This window comes from Leptonychotes weddellii, chromosome 3, assembly GCF_054177405.1.
Source record: "Leptonychotes weddellii isolate Sample4059 chromosome 3, ASM5417740v2, whole genome shotgun sequence".
Lineage (NCBI taxonomy): Eukaryota > Metazoa > Chordata > Mammalia > Carnivora > Phocidae > Leptonychotes > Leptonychotes weddellii.
In genome coordinates this window covers 65,671,617-65,689,067 of record NC_138371.1, presented here as the reverse complement: position 1 = coordinate 65,689,067, position 17,451 = coordinate 65,671,617, and the positions used below count along the sequence as shown (strand labels likewise).

At 34.0% G+C, this 17,451-nt stretch overlaps 1 protein-coding gene across 30 annotated transcripts in view; it reads right to left on the bottom strand.

The window, feature by feature from the left end:
- BAZ2B (bromodomain adjacent to zinc finger domain 2B) overlaps positions 1–17,451 on the bottom strand; it is a 346,990-nt gene continuing 329,539 nt past the window's right edge. For 24 of the 30 annotated variants that reach the window (XM_081814352.1, XM_081814356.1, XM_081814351.1 and 21 more), the window contains 6 exons: positions 15,409–15,719; positions 14,886–15,021; positions 11,313–11,459; positions 5,241–5,506; positions 4,837–4,980; positions 1–1,476 (listed from right to left, as the gene is read on the bottom strand). In XM_081814352.1, the coding sequence (XP_081670478.1) occupies positions 1,323–1,476; positions 4,837–4,980; positions 5,241–5,506; positions 11,313–11,459; positions 14,886–15,021; positions 15,409–15,719 (1,158 nt within the window). In that variant the 3' untranslated portion in view covers positions 1–1,322. Of the gene's footprint in view, positions 1,477–4,836; positions 4,981–5,240; positions 5,507–11,312; positions 11,460–14,885; positions 15,022–15,408; positions 15,720–17,451 lie in introns of those variants that run through there. The other 6 variants (XM_081814365.1, XM_006734979.3, XM_081814372.1 and 3 more) reach the window with 2 other exon arrangements.

Here is a 17,451-nt window from a genome sequence, read left to right as displayed (position 1 = left end):
TAGTTTGTAAAAGTCTTTTATTGTATCCGTGCCACACATAGTAGAGAAAAATAACACTCCTAAAAAAAAGAATGCTACCTTTTCCACAACATTTGATTTTAAATAAAACTTCAAGTACTCTTACATAGGTACAAAAAAAATTCTGATCTATTTGCCTCCAACAGGCCACCACAACACACAGTAGATAAAACACAGTGGTTACAAATGTCTTTTAAATTTATTTCTGAGGCAAGGCAAATGGGAAGGAAATGTTTCTATGAAAAAATACTGTGTGTGTAGGAAATTGTCACAATTTTATTCCACATGGATACAAATGATTATACTTTAATTTAGGCCCTGGTGGCTTAAAATTATATAACAAAATAGAAAAATGGAAAACTAATATCCCCTACACCCTGTTTCAAAGGCAGGCACTACCAAGATCAAGGAGACGCCACAGTGTTGGTAGAGGATAATTACTGTACAAGCCGTGTAGCTATAATTACCTTCAGACTAAAATAAAATGCTACAGTCCTTCTAAGGCATAAACAATAATGTCTCCAAACAATATATACACATAATACATATTTAAAACAAGACTTAATATAAACAATAGTGAACAGTATATACATGTCAATTTTTCTTCACTGTCTTGAAATACAATTTAACTACACAAGTGATGCAGCAACATATATATATATATGTATATATATATATAAATGTACTTGTAACTCTACAGTAAAGTTTATTTTTGGTGCTTTTATAGCACATCAGTGTAAACAGTTTACCTTGGCTTTGTTTTATATTTTAAAACATTCCTTGTTGTATTTTCAAGATTTAAAGCAATTTTCTAGTTCTTCCTTTTCACAGAAAACGAAGATTCTGGATGTGGTTTAATCATAAATAATTCATAAAATTAAATACATTCACTAAAAAATAAACTACAAAGTAAAAAAATGAAAAATAGATATTTATTGAGAGGGAAAGGAGAACCATTTCCCACATTAGAGCTCTGGTGTTGAATATTCAGTGCGATTTGATATATTTTAATTGCTATTGCACTATAACACCCTTTCCTTTGAAAATTCTTTGGGTGTGCTTCCCTGTTCTACCTAAATTAGCTGATAAATCACACAAACCAATAACCAAGGGCCTTGGTTGTTGTAGGAGTGAAGCCTTTAAAAATGGTATCATTCTTCTGATACTTTTTTTTTTTTTTTGTGATACTTATTTTAAGGAAAAAAAGTCATTATGTATGTGCCTTGCACATTTATGTAAATACAGTTCACACTGCTGGTCTCATTTGTCCTTGTTTAAAAGGAAAAAAAAAGATTATTATAACTTCAGCTCACTTTGAAAATATCTGTCCACTTTTTTTCAAAATACTTCCTCATACTGTGGCCAGCTCTGCCTATATCAGAATCATCTTCATTAAATGTTTCACAGTTGTCAAAAACAAGCCTGACATCTACAGCAAAGGTTTCAAGGTTTGGATATCTGAAAGAAAACACATGATTTAGAGGTTGTTTTTATAGGGTGGCTTTGTTTTATAAACAAATGAAGAGGTAATAAAAGGTAAAATGAAAAAGTAAAACTGAAAGAAAAAAGATTAGGATAACTACATTTAAATGGATATAAAACATATTATACTCTCTTATAGATGAACATTTAAAAAATTGCATGTGTTCTGAACCATGTAGGATTTAAAAAGATTAAATGGAAAAAAACACATTTCTCTGAGGAGCAAGATACAGTTCAACCAACTAGCATTTTCCCCACATCCAATTTCCTGTTTGACCTGTACATAGTGTGCTGTCCCAGGACTCATCCCACTTAACTGGTTTATTAGTTCCTCTGGCCAGTTGTGGTACCCTATCATCCACATTGAAAACTATTTAGTTGCAGTAGAAATAATGGAAACGCTTCCTGTGCCCTATAAACATTACACTTGCCCTGTAGCTTCTATATACATCCAGGATATACTGCTTTGTGTTAAATCTTCCCCACTTCCCATTTCTGTTCTTTTCTCTTCGGATGTGCTCTTTTGCTCAAGCACTGGAGTACGATAATCCAAAACAGGCAAAACATTTAAAAAAATGTGCTATCCCTTTATCAGAGATAACATCATGAAGACCTGCTTTTCCATAAGAAGCACTGTGGCTTCAGTGGTTTTTCAGTGGGATAAGCCCCGTCATCTTTCTCTGTAGAAACATGGCAAAGGGAACAGAAAGGTGAATGAATCTGCGTCAGCTCACTGGTAAGAAAGGAGTGGTTTGTTTCAAGCCAACCCAAGCCAAACCAATACATTTTGAAAGAGAGCTTTTGGGAATTTAAATTTAAATTAATTCTAGCTTATGGTAAGCTAAGTACTAAAATAATTTACGTATTAGAAATACCCTTGAAGTACACACTGAAGCTCTGAGACCTGGTAAAAGTGGAATTATTTCTTTGATGGGATACCTTGTACAGTCTTCCACACCTTCTCACTTCCCTCTGCTATGTGCAATAATAAAGTAACATTTCTCTATCTGTGATGAGCTCACAAAATTAATTCAGACCTGATGTAACCTCACCCATTTTCCTGTTCTTCTGGGAATTATTATTATTTTTTAATGAGGGGAAATTCACATAACATAAAGTTACCCATTTTAAGGTGGACAATTCAGTGGCATTTAGTGCATTCCCAACATTTACTATTACCACCTCTATCTGCTTGCAAAACATTGCTGTTGCCCCAAAAGGAAACCCTGTATCCATTAAGCAGTTGCTTCCCATTCTTCCCTAACCGGTCCCTGGCAACCACTAACTGGTCTTTCTCCAGGGATTTGCCTATTCTGGAAGTTTGATATAAATGGAATCATACAGCATGTGTGGGAATAAATTTTATAAAATATTTAAAAGTTACTTTGAGAAATATTTATCTCTTTAGACTGTTCCTTACTATAAGAAATGGTTCATGATTAATGCTGGGGAGACTAACATCCAGGACAGAATTCTAGGTGAGACAAATATTAGTCCCACAGTTGATGGAACCCAGAAAGATTCATTAAAGCAAGTACTTCCTCCCCTCTTTTTGATAAATTTCTAGTTTAAACATTTGAAATACTGTTTATGAGTTTTGGTTCCAATTTATTAGTTTGGGTTTAATCAAACAACTTGAAGTTAGAGGAGCTTGAACCCACTAAATTTTGCTTCCCACACAACTGGCATCCCACAAACACGATTATATAGAACTGCTTCCCTCTCTCGCCTTGCCGCTGCTGTGACTTCCTCCATTCACCAGGACTCATTCTCAAAAGGGAACACCAATGTTTGGTAATGTCTAAGCTCTGTGTTAGTGTTTATTTTGGGGATTTTGAGGTCTGTTTGTTTGTTTGTTTTATGTTCAGTTAGCCACATTATAGTACATCATTAGTTTTTGATGTAGTGTTCAATAATTCATTAGTTGGGTATAACACCCAGTGCTCATCACAACACACTGAGGTTTAGATTTATCCTCTATCCAGGAACTGGAGAAAAATGTAAAGCCTTTCTGTGTAAGTCTTTGTCCTGGCCATGTTGATTCTAAGTCCATTATGCTACCCACCTAAACATCTGATTATTTTGATAGAAAAAGCAAAAGAACTAGTTCATAGCTAGACAGGAGCTATTGCTTTTTGGTTCACATTAGAACCAATAGTTTTAATGGTTTTAAATGTTTTCTGAATTTGGGCAGGTCCTTTCCGTAATTTTTTAAAAAATAAAACAAAACAGACATAATCTTTTGAAACATGTGAGAAGGACACTGATCATTTTGAGTTAAGTTCTACTCAACTCTTATAAATTGCATGTAAATTATGGAGCACAGTGATTTTCACCAAAAGAACATTAAGGAGGAACTAAATAACATATTGCGTTAAAATGGTAATCATAATAACAACAATAATAATGTAATTAAAATCTACTTTATAGATAGTCTTTCAATGTAAAGTTCCTTCTTCCTCCATATTTTTTGTGACTTTGCCTAAAGTATGGTCACAGGGTCCATTAAAGCTAAACCAGTAATAAGGAATAAGAGGAGCTGAGGAGAATGAAGAAGAGAACACATACAGCTCACAGCTCCTGGTCATTCACATGTGGAATGCTTTTGTGTGGGCTTATTTTGTAAGTGAACAGCCTCATTTTTGGGGCTCCAAAATGGGCCACTGTTCAGAACCAAATAAATTCCATTAACAGCTGCTACTCTGGTAGGAGTTTGAGGTGGTCTAACAAATATTAACTGTGGCCAGGAAGTCACTTTACTCTTCAGGTAGGATCACAAAGACAATATGGTAGAGAGGAGCAAATAATAGTTTTCTCCCACATTTAATAAATACATTCTTAGTATTCTCCAACAACCCATAATTAAACTTTTAACATTTAAAAAATTAAATTTTAATTTAATTTAAAATTTCCAATGACCTTTTATCTCTACATTGTAATGATCTGAAAATGTTACAGTCAATTTTTGTTAAATCCACATGAGATATTATCAATATTCCACTGATGTAAAATATAAGCTCCACCTTATGTTATTTACTTACTTTGGGAGGCTTCCCTGTTATTTTTCTTTACCTTTCAGGCTGGGTTTGGTTGGCCTTCCAATGCCAAAGGCAGCTTTATCACACTGCTTTTTAATTGTTTAAACAATTTTAATGGACTTGTCTTTCATACCGTACTACCCTAACCAAACACACAAACACACACAGACACACACACACACACACAGACACACATACACACGCCCTCTCTCCAAAGGCAGAGATTTTTGGCTCACCAGAAGAGTACCCAGCAGATATTAGGCATTCAATAAGTATTGAACTGAAATTATTTACTTACTGTCCACTACTTAATTTCTCTCTAATTGTGGAAAAATCCATAGGCTTCTTAATAACTTTCTTATAACCAGGAACAAGTTTCAAGTTTACAGGAAGTAGAAAAGGCCATGCATCCTCATGAGTTTCCATTTCAGTAAGGATCATACTAAAAAAATAATGTTTGAAATCAGTATCTATGCTTTAGAATTATCAATTTTTATTAAAAACTTTGTTTTTATAATCTTTCAAGTAAAAGCAATGCAAATTAATTTATTTTAAAAGATGAATACATTTATTTATACTATAGACTTTACATTTTCCTATTTATATAAATTGTCAAAAAGTCACCTTTGATATAGTAGAAAATTTCTAAACAAATAAAATGAAATGTTATAAATATATTGTACATGCAAACTGAAATAATACCTGCAAAGAGCAAGGTCTTTGGAGTCATCTCTTTTAGGTTTCTTAATAGAAGTAAAACTTTCCTGTTTTGACAAGTTAACAGAAGTGTTTTCCTCCATTTTTCTTTTTTTCAGGTCTTTGTTTCCTCTTTTTAGTGAACTGTTTGTAGATGCAGAGTCTTCATCTTCAGTATCCCCTGTTAAAGTTACTTTCTTGCCTTTCTTTGACTCATTAGTCTTTTTTCCTTTGACGTGAAGTTTTTTGATTTTTAGAGTTTGACCACTTGCCTTAATTTAAAAAAAAGTAAATGAGGTATAAGAAAATAACCATCTACAGACCTATTATTTTAAATTATTAAAGTCTGACAGGACAAACAAAAGGAATTTTATCTCTGATCTACAAGGTTGATAATTTTATTTTTAAGAGAGCTCTATGAATTTGATCTCCCATAAGGTTAAAATCTAATAAAGCATGAAAATCTATCTTAAGAACTCCTAAAACTTGAAGCTGTTGATCTCATGGTAATCCATCTTTGGTACTACAGAATTTAGCAGTATTCCTTTAGTCTAGGTCACTAACCAAATGAGTTTAAAGGTACAAAAGGACTATCTTTTAGAACACAATTAGGAACAAAGGTGAAAATAACAAATAAACAATACAGAGCTTATTAATAATACAATTGAAGATGTAATAAAAAAACTAGGCCAAAACATGAAAAATAGCTCACAAAGTGTCAAATAAAGAAAAAGTCCTTTATAAGTGATTAAATCTACTGGAAATTTGTATATATTTGTTTATTTTTGGATAAAGGAAAAAAAGCATTTGCTATAAAAAGAGAGTTCCACTAAATTGTGGTTCCCAGGTGTGAACAAAGCAATGGTGAAAAATCAGAGAGAGAGAGAGAGAGGAAAAAAAATGTCTGTTTTTGAGGAAAACAATAAAGACACAGTATAAAAGAGATCATATTTAAAGGATATGAATTCTAGCTATGGCTCTGTCAGTAACTAGCTATGGAATTTATACAAATATATCTGTGAGGCCCTATCTTCTCATCTGTAAAATAAGAAAGATAAGCCACACAACTGCTAAGGTCATTCTAGCTCTAAAGTTACATGAAAAAAAAAAAAATCTCAGTGTAGCCTTATGCAATGTAACTACAGCTTGCGGTCAGCACACTGATACAACAACGAGCTCTCCTCCCCCATTCAGAAATAGGGAAATAAATCATATTTTGAGAGTTAAATGTTATAATAAATATAACAGATCAAAGAAGAGAGATATGCAGAGTCAGATATTCAGTCTAGTCACAATCTAAAGTTGGCTGTATTCTTGAAATAAATCTGGCTGAAAACATTTCTTTGGAGTACTTCATAATAATTTCTTTGAGGATTTCATGAACTTTTCTAGTAATATTTTTAAATAATTGCCCATAAGCAATTAAAAGTATTTGGTTCTCTATTGGAAGGCTAAAAGTATAGTTAAGGAGAGATTTTAATTGCCTGAAATAATAAGGCAAACTATAAATCTAATACCTTCCCCATATCATATCAAAGAATCACTACCCCTTGTCACTAATTAAAATAATTAAAATGTTTTACTAAGTCTCTTTTCCATTTAGTTTATTAATTTTTATTCATGAATATCTGATATTCTGAGTTTTCATATTACACTAAGCTTTTATCACTCTGAAATCATAAAAAAAGAGAAAGAGAATGCTTAACATAATGAAAAAGTCCATTTAATGAAGATTAAGTTGGATTGAATAATTATATCACTTAAGAACAAAATTTCATGAATAAGGGGCCAAAACTTCTAGTTCTTTATGTGAACTAAATTATTACTTGGGATCATTTTCTAACAAACTCGTAACTACAGTAGGAAAACATGAAATTTAAATTACAGAATCAAAAGAACTTTGTGTTTCAAAAAGACAATGAAGTTTATACATTTCTTTACTAAGTAATGTTTATCAGCTTGCCTCATCATACTGTACACATACCCACACTTATCTTCATAAAGACTTTATTTGTTAAGTAATCTCTACATGCACCATGGGGCTCAAACTCAACCCCGGGATCAAGAGTCACATGCTCCACTGACTGGGCCAGCCAGGCGCCCCCACAGAAACATACTTTTAAAAGCAAGCTGGTATATAGTTAGTTACTCTGTTACCTGATTTACTTTGTTCTGGGACAGAGATGCCCCACTCCCTACCTTTTTCTCTATCTTTTTATAACCCAAATTCAAAGAGGAACTTCAGTATGTCTAAAGCAGAACCTATCAGATTACACATAAAAGGGCACATTTCTGTTGTTTGTATATATTTATATATCAGAAGTTTGTGACTGGGTGGCTCACAGGCTGTAAAGAGCCCACAGAATGTGTTGCTGCTTGGCTCATATAATGCTTGTAAAAAGTCTTGAGTTTGTGCCAACACTAAACATTTGGGAGGATATGCATAAAATCCATAAACTTGAAATACTGGTAGATCCTGGAACATTGGACCCACATGTCTACATGACAACAACTGGCTGGAGTTGAGTAATGACTGCTATATTTAAATTGGGGCATGACTTTCCTATTTGCCACAGTCCCAACTCTTTTGTGTTATTTGCCTGACTTTTACAGGTATTGGAGTTTGAAACCTCATGTGTGTGTGTCTATGAGTGTGTATAAATACGTGTATGTATATTTATACATATATATGTGTGCATCAATACACATATACACATGTCTTTTTGATTCTATGATCCTATGAGATATACATAAAACAAATCTATAAATTTAATAAATATATATAACAAAGTGCATGTATATATGTTGGCATGCACATACATATACACAGAGTAAAAATAAAATATGTGCATAAATAGCCATTTGAGAGTAAGACAGTATAAATACTTACAAAAACTGAATTAACTGGAAAGATAGTTTAAAAACATTAACTTTAAAAATCTTTATATATCAAAATCAAATGTTTAATATTTTTATTGCTATAAGAAACATAACATCTAATTCACTACCTTTAAAAAAACAGGGAGCAGAGGCTTAGAAATCTGCATTACCTAGAAGCACTTGAATTAGATCATAGATCATATGTCTCCTAGTCCACTCCTTGAATGATAGATAGCCAAAATTCTAATTTAAGCAAATTTACTGAAAACAAAACCTCCTATAGTCTACCAGATGATAACTCAAGAATTAACATATCAATTTGTTAGTAATCAATAAAGCATTAGAGGAAATTTCTATAACTTGACAGTTAAGAAGCTAAAAGATAATTTATGTACAACCAGTGAAAATTATTACTGAATTACACTAGATATGACAAAATAATCAAGTAATGAAAAATTAAAAAGTGACTATTAGTGAATATAATGCCATGTGGGACTCTCTGCTATTTTATAAAATATAAATACATTATAAAAATAAAAATATATAAAATATATTATAAAAATAAATAATAGAAATCAAATGTAATAAAGTATTAATATACATGTAACAGAACTTTAAAGTCATAAAAACTCTTACACACATGACCATATTTGATCTTCAAAAATCTCTACAAATTAGGGATGCCTGGGTGGCTCAGTCAGTTGAGCGTCCAACTCTTTTTTTTTTTTTTTAAAGATTTTTTTTTTTTAAATTTATTTATTTTAGACAGAGAGAATGAGAGAGAGAGAGCACATGAGAGGGGGGAGGGTCAGAGGGAGAAGCAGGTTCCTTGCTGAGCAGGGAGCCGATGCGGGACTCGATCCAGGGACTCCAGGATCATGACCTGAGCCCAAGGCAGTCGCTTAACCAACTGAGCCACCCAGGCGCCCGAGCGTCCAATTCTTGATTTCAGCTCAGGTCATGATCTCAGGGTCGTGGGATGGAGTCCCACGTTAGGCTCCATGCTCAGCTGGGAGCCTGTTTGAGATTCTTTCTCCCTCGGCCCCTCCCCCTGCTTATGCGTGCGTGTGTGCGCACGCGTGCGCACACTCTCTGTCAAATAAATAAATAAATAAATAAATAAATAAATAAATAAAATCTTAAAAAAAAAAAAACTCTCTGAATTAGGTACTATGCCATTTTACAGATAACCCTGAAGCTAGGAAAGTGCTCCAATGTTAGAGATCAGGGAGGTAAGAAAAACCAGCAAAGGGACTGAAAAAGAGCAAAGGCAGGAAGACAACCAGGTAAGTATGGAATCCTAGAAGTCAAGTGGAAACAGGGTTTCAAGAAAAGGGAGTGCTCCACTCTATCAAATATACCTAATAGGATAGATGAGGCCTAAGCACTGATCACTGAATTAAGCAATGTGAAAGTTATTTGTGGTCATGATAAGAGAAATTTTGGAGAAGCTATGGAGGTGAAAATCTGACTGGAATGAGTTCAAGAGTGATTTGGAGGAGAAAAATCAGAGAACCAGAACAGAAAACTTTCCATGAGTTCTTCTGTAAAGGGAAGGGAAGAAATGGGGGAAGTGAATCAAGGAAGAAGTGAGCCCAGAAGAGGGTTTTTGTTTATTTAGTTCTCTCAAGACGGAAGGAATAGTAGCATGTTAGTGGGCTGATGAGAAGAACCTAGGGGAGAAGGAAACATAGATGGTGCAGGAGAAGAGAGAACTGTTGGAATCATACTCCTAAGAAGGTGAGAGGGGGTTGGTTCTGAGGCATACCTTGGGGAACTGAGTTTGTCAGAGCCACTAGCAGTTCACGGCAACAGGAGAGAAGGTAGAGCATGTGAGCACAGACACAGGAAGAATGGTGCATGTGGTGGCAAATTCTTGTAATATTTTCTTCTGGTGGCTTCTATTTTCACAGGGAAATGGGAGTAAGGTCATCAGTTGACAATAAGGATGGAGGAGACAGAGTTGGAGGTAAATCATCAGGCACCATTAAAGGCCTTCTTAATGCCTCGAATTTAAAGGGCTGGGTGTTTTCTCCAACCACATTCAGATATAAAAATATAGGTGCAGGGAAGTCAAGAGTTGGATTAACCAGAATGATGGTCTTCCCAAGTGAGAGAGAGGCAAAGGGGATAAAGGTGGATGCAATGGTTATGATAATGAAATGCTGACATATTACAAGCAAGGTTAAGAGAAAAGAGAGGACATGATAGGGGAGAGGGACAGTGAGAAGGTCTTCAGATAAATGGACTGGAGGTCAAAGAATTGTGGAGTTTGAGTGTGAAAGAGGGTAGACTGAAAAGAAAGGAGGCAGTGAATAGATGGATGTTTGGAATTTAGTTCATGGAGACATGGCAGTTACTGGTAATGATTAATGGTAGTTATTGGCCAAGAGATTAAACATGGAAGGGAGTGACTGAGTTAGGAAACACCTAACAAAGACTCTGGCCCTCAACACATGTTGACCCTTTTACACTTCTCACTTTCTAATTCTATTATCATATTATCAATCCGTTATGGGTGTCCACAGGTTTCTAATTTAAATGTGACCAGAAAGTGACTTAAAAAACAATGCCTATTACCATCTGACCTAGCAATTTAACTCCTAGGTATATACCCAAGATGAGTGAAAACACTTATTCATACAAAAACTTATATATGAATGTTTCACAGCAGCATCATTCATAATAGCCAAAATATGGAAACAACCCAACTGTCTATCAACTGAAGAATGAATAAACAAAATGTGGTATATCCAAATAACGGAGTATCATTTGACTATAAAAAGGAAGTACTAATACATGCTAGAACATGAATGAACCCTGAAAATATTGTGCTAAGTGAAAGAAGTCAGACACAAAAGGCAGCATATTGTATGATTCGATTTATATGTAATGACCGGAATAGGCAAATCCATTGAGACAGAAAGTAGAATAATGGTTGCCAAAGGCTAAGGGGAGATGGGGAATGGGGAGTGACTGATAATGGGTACAAAGGCTCTTTGTTGGGGTCATGAAAAATTTGTTGTGGAATTAAATAGTGGTGATGGTTGTACAACTTTGTGAATATTGCAAAACCACTGAGTTGTGCACTTTAAAATGGTGATTTTTATGGCCTATGAATTATATCTTTAAAAAACCCCCATACAGCTCTGCATTTTGATCCGGCAATTGAACGGTTTAGTGTTAGGTCAGTCTCACCTTAGCAATGCAAGCGGGACAGAACCAGTCCCCGTCTGGTATAGTGGTAATCTTGGGCCTATGGCAGTACGTGTGACAGCCTTTGTCACAGCCATCACAAAGGAGAAGCAGTTCTTCATTATCTCCCTTTCGACAGATCTGGCAGTACTATAATACATGAGAAATCATTTAAAATTAGCTCTCTGCTGTGAAGAATAGTTACTGGGATATTAAACACACCATAATTCCTAATTCATATTAGTAACAAACATTCCGCTTGCTAACAAATATACAGTAGCCATACACATCTATGTATCTCTCATTACACAGATATGGACCACATGACGGGTGAGCAGTTCAGTTGGGGTAAATGCACATTTCAGGTACACTGCAAAGAACAAAGCTAGAGGTTGAATGCCTGCACACACTTCAGAAGCATGTACACATTAACATATGAAATCATTAACGTGACATTAGAGCACATAAAGCAATGAGTAGCTTTAATACATGGTGTTTTAATTTTTTAACGTATTTCATCTTTTGCTTATCTTAGCATCCTCATGATATCCTGAGAAAGAAATAAGTAAGAGTTAGAGTAATTTTTAAGATCAAAATTAGGAAACTTGTATTAGTATCAAAATTATATACAACAGTAAAAAGATGGCCCTATATTTTGGTTAAATTATCCATCTATTTTTTGAGATTGATTAAAAAAAATGTGTCCAAACCAAGAAACTTTGGAATTCAACCCAAATCAAACATGTGTCACAAGTGCAGAAAATGGGTCCTACAAAATGATTTCTAAAGAGGAAAAAAAGAAACCAAAAAACTGGTAACAATAAACTAAATCAAAGAATTTAATTGGTCATAACTTATTTTGTAGAACTAAAAATAAAATTATTTCTTCTCTGTGAAAAAGTTTCTAATACCATTAAGAACTTTAAAATCTGTAAGGAGATTTCCCCCCCATGCATACATACTCTGTATAACCAGTTTCACAAAGGGAAAGAAGCAAAGTTTGAAAAGAAAAACTTTCAAGATAGCTTTAAAAAATGGTCAGTACTAACCCTGTGTTTTGACATTTAGCTTATACTCTGTCACAGTAGAAAATGTCTTGTAATCAATTATTTTGAAAAATAAAAACATTTAAACTGTAAGTCACTTACACTAATTGAAAGTTATATATTTATACTCTTAAAAACAAAACAGCTTGACTGTTCAAACTTAATTTTGAAAACTTTCAATACAACATTAAATCTTAATCTGGGAAAGTCTAAAATAGTCTTATATAACTCAATATGCACATCGATGACAGCTTAAAAATCTTATCGAAATGGCAGATACACACTATTCAGCTTAAATATCTATCAAGTATATGTAATATGCATAATACTAAAATTGTCATGTGTGCTAAGAGCAAAAGCAGCAGAGTTTACCATCCCAACAGTAAGTATTTTATGACCTTTCCTAATACCACATCACTAAATACCTTCTCCAAACTTAAGTTACATCTTTAAAACTTCTATTGTAAAAATATTGAGAAATAACATTTAGAAAGTTATAATTAAATCCCTATGACAAAAAAGGTTAAAAATCAGTTTCATGAACATTAAGTAAACTTTATTTTTTATAATAGCTACCCAGAAATACTATAAAGTCTCTCTGACATCTCACATTTATGGTTTAAAAATAAAATTCTTTTCTGATACTTAATAAAAAAAGGTGGCAGGTATCAAGCTCATTAACACTTTGGAAAAGTCACAGCAATAGTTCATAACATGTTAGAGCAAATGTAGAGCATAAAATAGTGGCTGTTGCCTATGCTTAACATTAACAACAATATAAAGCATACTGTGGGCAGAGAATTATCTGGAGGCAAATTATGACAGCTCCTTTCCATGATAAGCCTGGTCTCCGGCAAAGAGGGTATTTCTAAAGGTACTGCGTACTTTAACATTTTGTTAGGACTTGTTATGAGGATTATTCTAGGCACTATTACATTTCTAGTTAAAGGTTAAAAAGTGCTTATTAACCTTTGAATATGAAACTATGCCTTCTTTTCAAGATAGTTTCATAGCAAATAATGTACGATTAAATATTAAAAAATGAAAATTATAAGAGATGGAGTTAAATAATGATAAATGTATATTAATAACATGAAAAAGACTTATGAATTTGCCAGAAATGAAATAAAGCTTTTGACTACAGAAAGTATAAAGGCAGATTTTGGTACAAATTTTGGGTTTCTATATACAGGTTATAACAAATCTGATCATATCATGATGACTATTTTGGTGTATATGAGGAAAAGAACTGTTCCAGTTTCATTTTGATGTAGAACTCAATCTCTTTTGATCATTACAGTCTAGACTTCACCAAGTATATTTCTCCAAGGTGATTTTAAAACTGGTTTTAATAATAAGTTTTAGAAGAAAGATTCTTTTTACCTGGTAAAAATGCTACCAGATGAACAGAACTTGCCTTCCATCTTATGGTAAATTGTAATGTGGATTGGAAAAGACCTAAATTTGAGCAGATTGTGAAAACTGCAGATTCATTATTCCATGGATATTTTATATGAAGAAGGGAAAAACCACAGAAGAAACCAAATTTATTTGTAAGAATGAATAAGGCGTTGAGTAGTCTAAACTTAGAGGTTAAAATAAAGGAAAGAATGTTAAATTATTTAAGGATCACTTCTTTTCTTTGGGGAATGACTATTTTAAGTAAGGAATTTTACTGTTAGTCATTCATAAAAACAAATCTCAAATGTTTGGATTTTATAGCTAATCTGTAATTCAAAAGCAAATGTCAAAGTAATTCATAAAAGTTCACATATAATAAATATTTCTGTATCTGATATAACAGGCAAGAGGGACATGAACATGTTTAAAATGAGCATCTCTCTGGAAGATATATGGACTCTAGCTTTCATTTTGAATATATAGCATTTGGTGCCTGGTACAAGGTAGAGGCCACTGCACAATGATAACTACTTGGGCTTTAGCAAAGAAGGTGAAAAACCAGTTTTAATGGTTAGAAGAAAAAAAATAAATAAAAGACCTACTCTTCATGTCAGCTACTTCCGATGCCATATACATGATATCAAGTGCACAAACTAAGAGCTCTCTGTTGATTTTGTATTTACTTATCTAATTATTTCTTAGCATTACAGAAAAAAAAGAAAACTGATAGAAATATAAAGACATTTTAAGAATGCAGTGAATGTAGCAGATAATGTTAGCAACTGGAATGTTTACAAGAGTGAAAGGGTCTTCAAAATATTTAGATGAACATCTATTATGTTAACAGAATACAGAAAACAACCTCAGTCAGAGTTATAAACAATATTCAGTGGAATGAGAATCAAGATTTTTAAAAAGAAGAGATAACATATTTGGAAGTTTCCATCAAAAAGCTCAAAATAAGGAGAAAAGTATCAAACTGATACCGTATTTAAGAATTAAACAAACTGGCAAGTAAAGCATACGTTATTTTGACAATAAGTAATGTATTAATTAAGAAAGGTTTAGAGGTTGGGAAAAACAGGACAAAGTGAATTAGTTATAGTATTTCTTAAATGAAAACACTTACAACTTTCATAATTGATTTTTCCCATGCTATTGATTTCTGTAACTGCTGAATGCACAGAGCTACCTGTGCAGCACTGCGAGCTTCTGATAATGCCCTTCTCCATACCCTGAGCCCTGGAGCAATATCCTCTTCAATTCTGCATTGAAATATAGAAAAATTAAGTAGGTCATATCCACATTTATGGTTACTGAATGTGAAACAATCATCACACTGAAAGCCAAGCAATGACAAAAACATGGAACAGCCAATAGGAATAAGGTTTAAGCAACTAAATTTGATGTAGTGCACAGACTGTGGCTACGTGCCTCAAAGCTTAGTCACAACCGGGTAAATGTAAGATCACTTTGCAGGATTATCAACGCACATAACAAAAAAAAAAATGTTTTTACAAAGCACCATGCAAATAGCATGATCCATATGGATCACAGACATACAAGAAGATACATAGATAACAGGCAATAGAAAATAGGCTCCAATTAGCAAAGAAGCACAATAATTTTTCAAGTTAATCTCAATAACCTACCCGTCACCATCACCACTAATGGATGGTGCAGGAGCAGGGACAGTAACTGTGCCCACATTATCCAGTTTGATCTGAATGGTGGTACTTAAGGGGCTCTTCAGATACCTTCTCTCAATGTTCCGCTCCAAATCAGCCAGCCTGGTTACAGCTATATCTAGGGGGTTGTCACTCTTCCGTTCTAATGCATCTGCACTGCTTTCTTCTTCGCCAGTAAATTCTCCATCATGCTCCTTGCACAATTTAGAAAATGACTTATGTTCAAAATATACCAAGTCCTCCCTTTCTGATGCAGGCTCTGGACACATCCAACCCTATATATCAAGAGAATAATGTTATTATGGTTTTCTCTTAAAATGCCTGATGGGTGAATTACCTGTACTTAAAATACAGCAGCAGACACCAGCAGATCTCAAGGATCTTTACTGAAAGTTTTTACCTTGTGTTTCCTAATGCTAGGTAGAAACAAGAACAGAAAATTAAAAGAAACAGTTGTAAGAAAAGTTTGAAGAAGAAAATTTAATAACTTTGATATTATGAAAGGTATAATGAAAATTAGCAAAGTATTCTGAAGGATTTGAGGATAAGTAAATATTTATTCATTTCATGAGACCACTTAAATGGAAAACTCTCGGTAGTCCTGAACTTGGTTCTTCCTTTCCATTTTCACTCCTTCTACCACCCTTCTGTACTTACCATTTTTTCCTTCAGCCACAGGAGCTTTGCCTAAGCTGTTACATTTGTCTGTATGGCTTTTTCCCTGTTCCTCTTCACCTACTTAACTCTACTCATCCTGTAGCTCTCATGTTAAAATTTACTTCCTTAGGGAATCCTTCCTTGACCTCCTTTGGGAGGTTAAATCTCCCTGTGACAGGCTCTCATAGAACCACATAATACTCCATAGCCTTGTGTAATTTTACATTGCTATGATTATTTGATTAACATTTTTCTACCTCTAAATTCCATGAGGGCCATGTCTGCTTTTAGCCATTTTATCTCCAGCAGAGTAGGGCAAACAGATGGCACTCAGTATATGTTGATTGAATAAATAAATGATCCTACAACTCAGCTTGCTTATATCAATCCTCTAGCTCCAAATCCTTCAAAGACTCCCTACTATTTAACAAAGTCCCTATTTTTACCATGACATTCAAGTACCTCAATCTACCTCTTTCTCACATGTTCCCATTTATGTACCCTACACTGCAGTCAAACTCCACGACTTGCCATTCCACTGATATGTTCTGAGCCCCCTGATCCTGGTGCTCCACTCATGCTGTTCGCTTTTTCTAGTATGGCATTCCCTGTTCTCTGACCGTCAAAACCTTCGTCATCTTCTCAAATTCCATCTTGACCTCTCCACGAAATCTTCCCTGATCTTTCTCATATCTCCCAAGTCATGTATTCTTTTTCAAAATTCATGCATAACTCTGTACTTGTCTGTGATGAGTTACTAGATTCTACAGAGATGTCCATGTCTTATCTCCCTATCATATGACAAGCTTTCTGAGGGCAGAAACCACCTTGTATCCAATTTTGTGATGTCCACTGCCTAATGTGGAATAGGTACTTAGTAAATAAGAAACAAAATGACCATTATGTTTTTTATTAAATCTCTTTAGTGATAATTATTTTGTCTTGTATATTGTGATCAATTCTTTCTCATTAACTCAGTAGAACATTTATATTTAGGACGTAAGTATGAGATTATAAGTAGTATGCATAAGTGCACTAGGAACAAGTCATATCCAATGGCCTCATTCTTTACAGTTTGAAAAGGATACTACATACCACTTAAAAATATTCCACTTAGCTACTGAGAACACAGCCAAAAACATCTAAGCAGCTGGTTATGTGATAAGGTCATTATAACAAAATTTGAGCATATCTCCAGGAAAATGTTTCAGGCCCATGCTCTGACTTTATGCATAACTATAAAAGTGTGATGATATCCTTTTCCAACGAACAGCCAGTCAGAATTGGCAAGTCAGATTGGGGGTGCGGGAGGGGAGTTGGAGGAAAATAAGGGCTAGTAGAACCAATCAA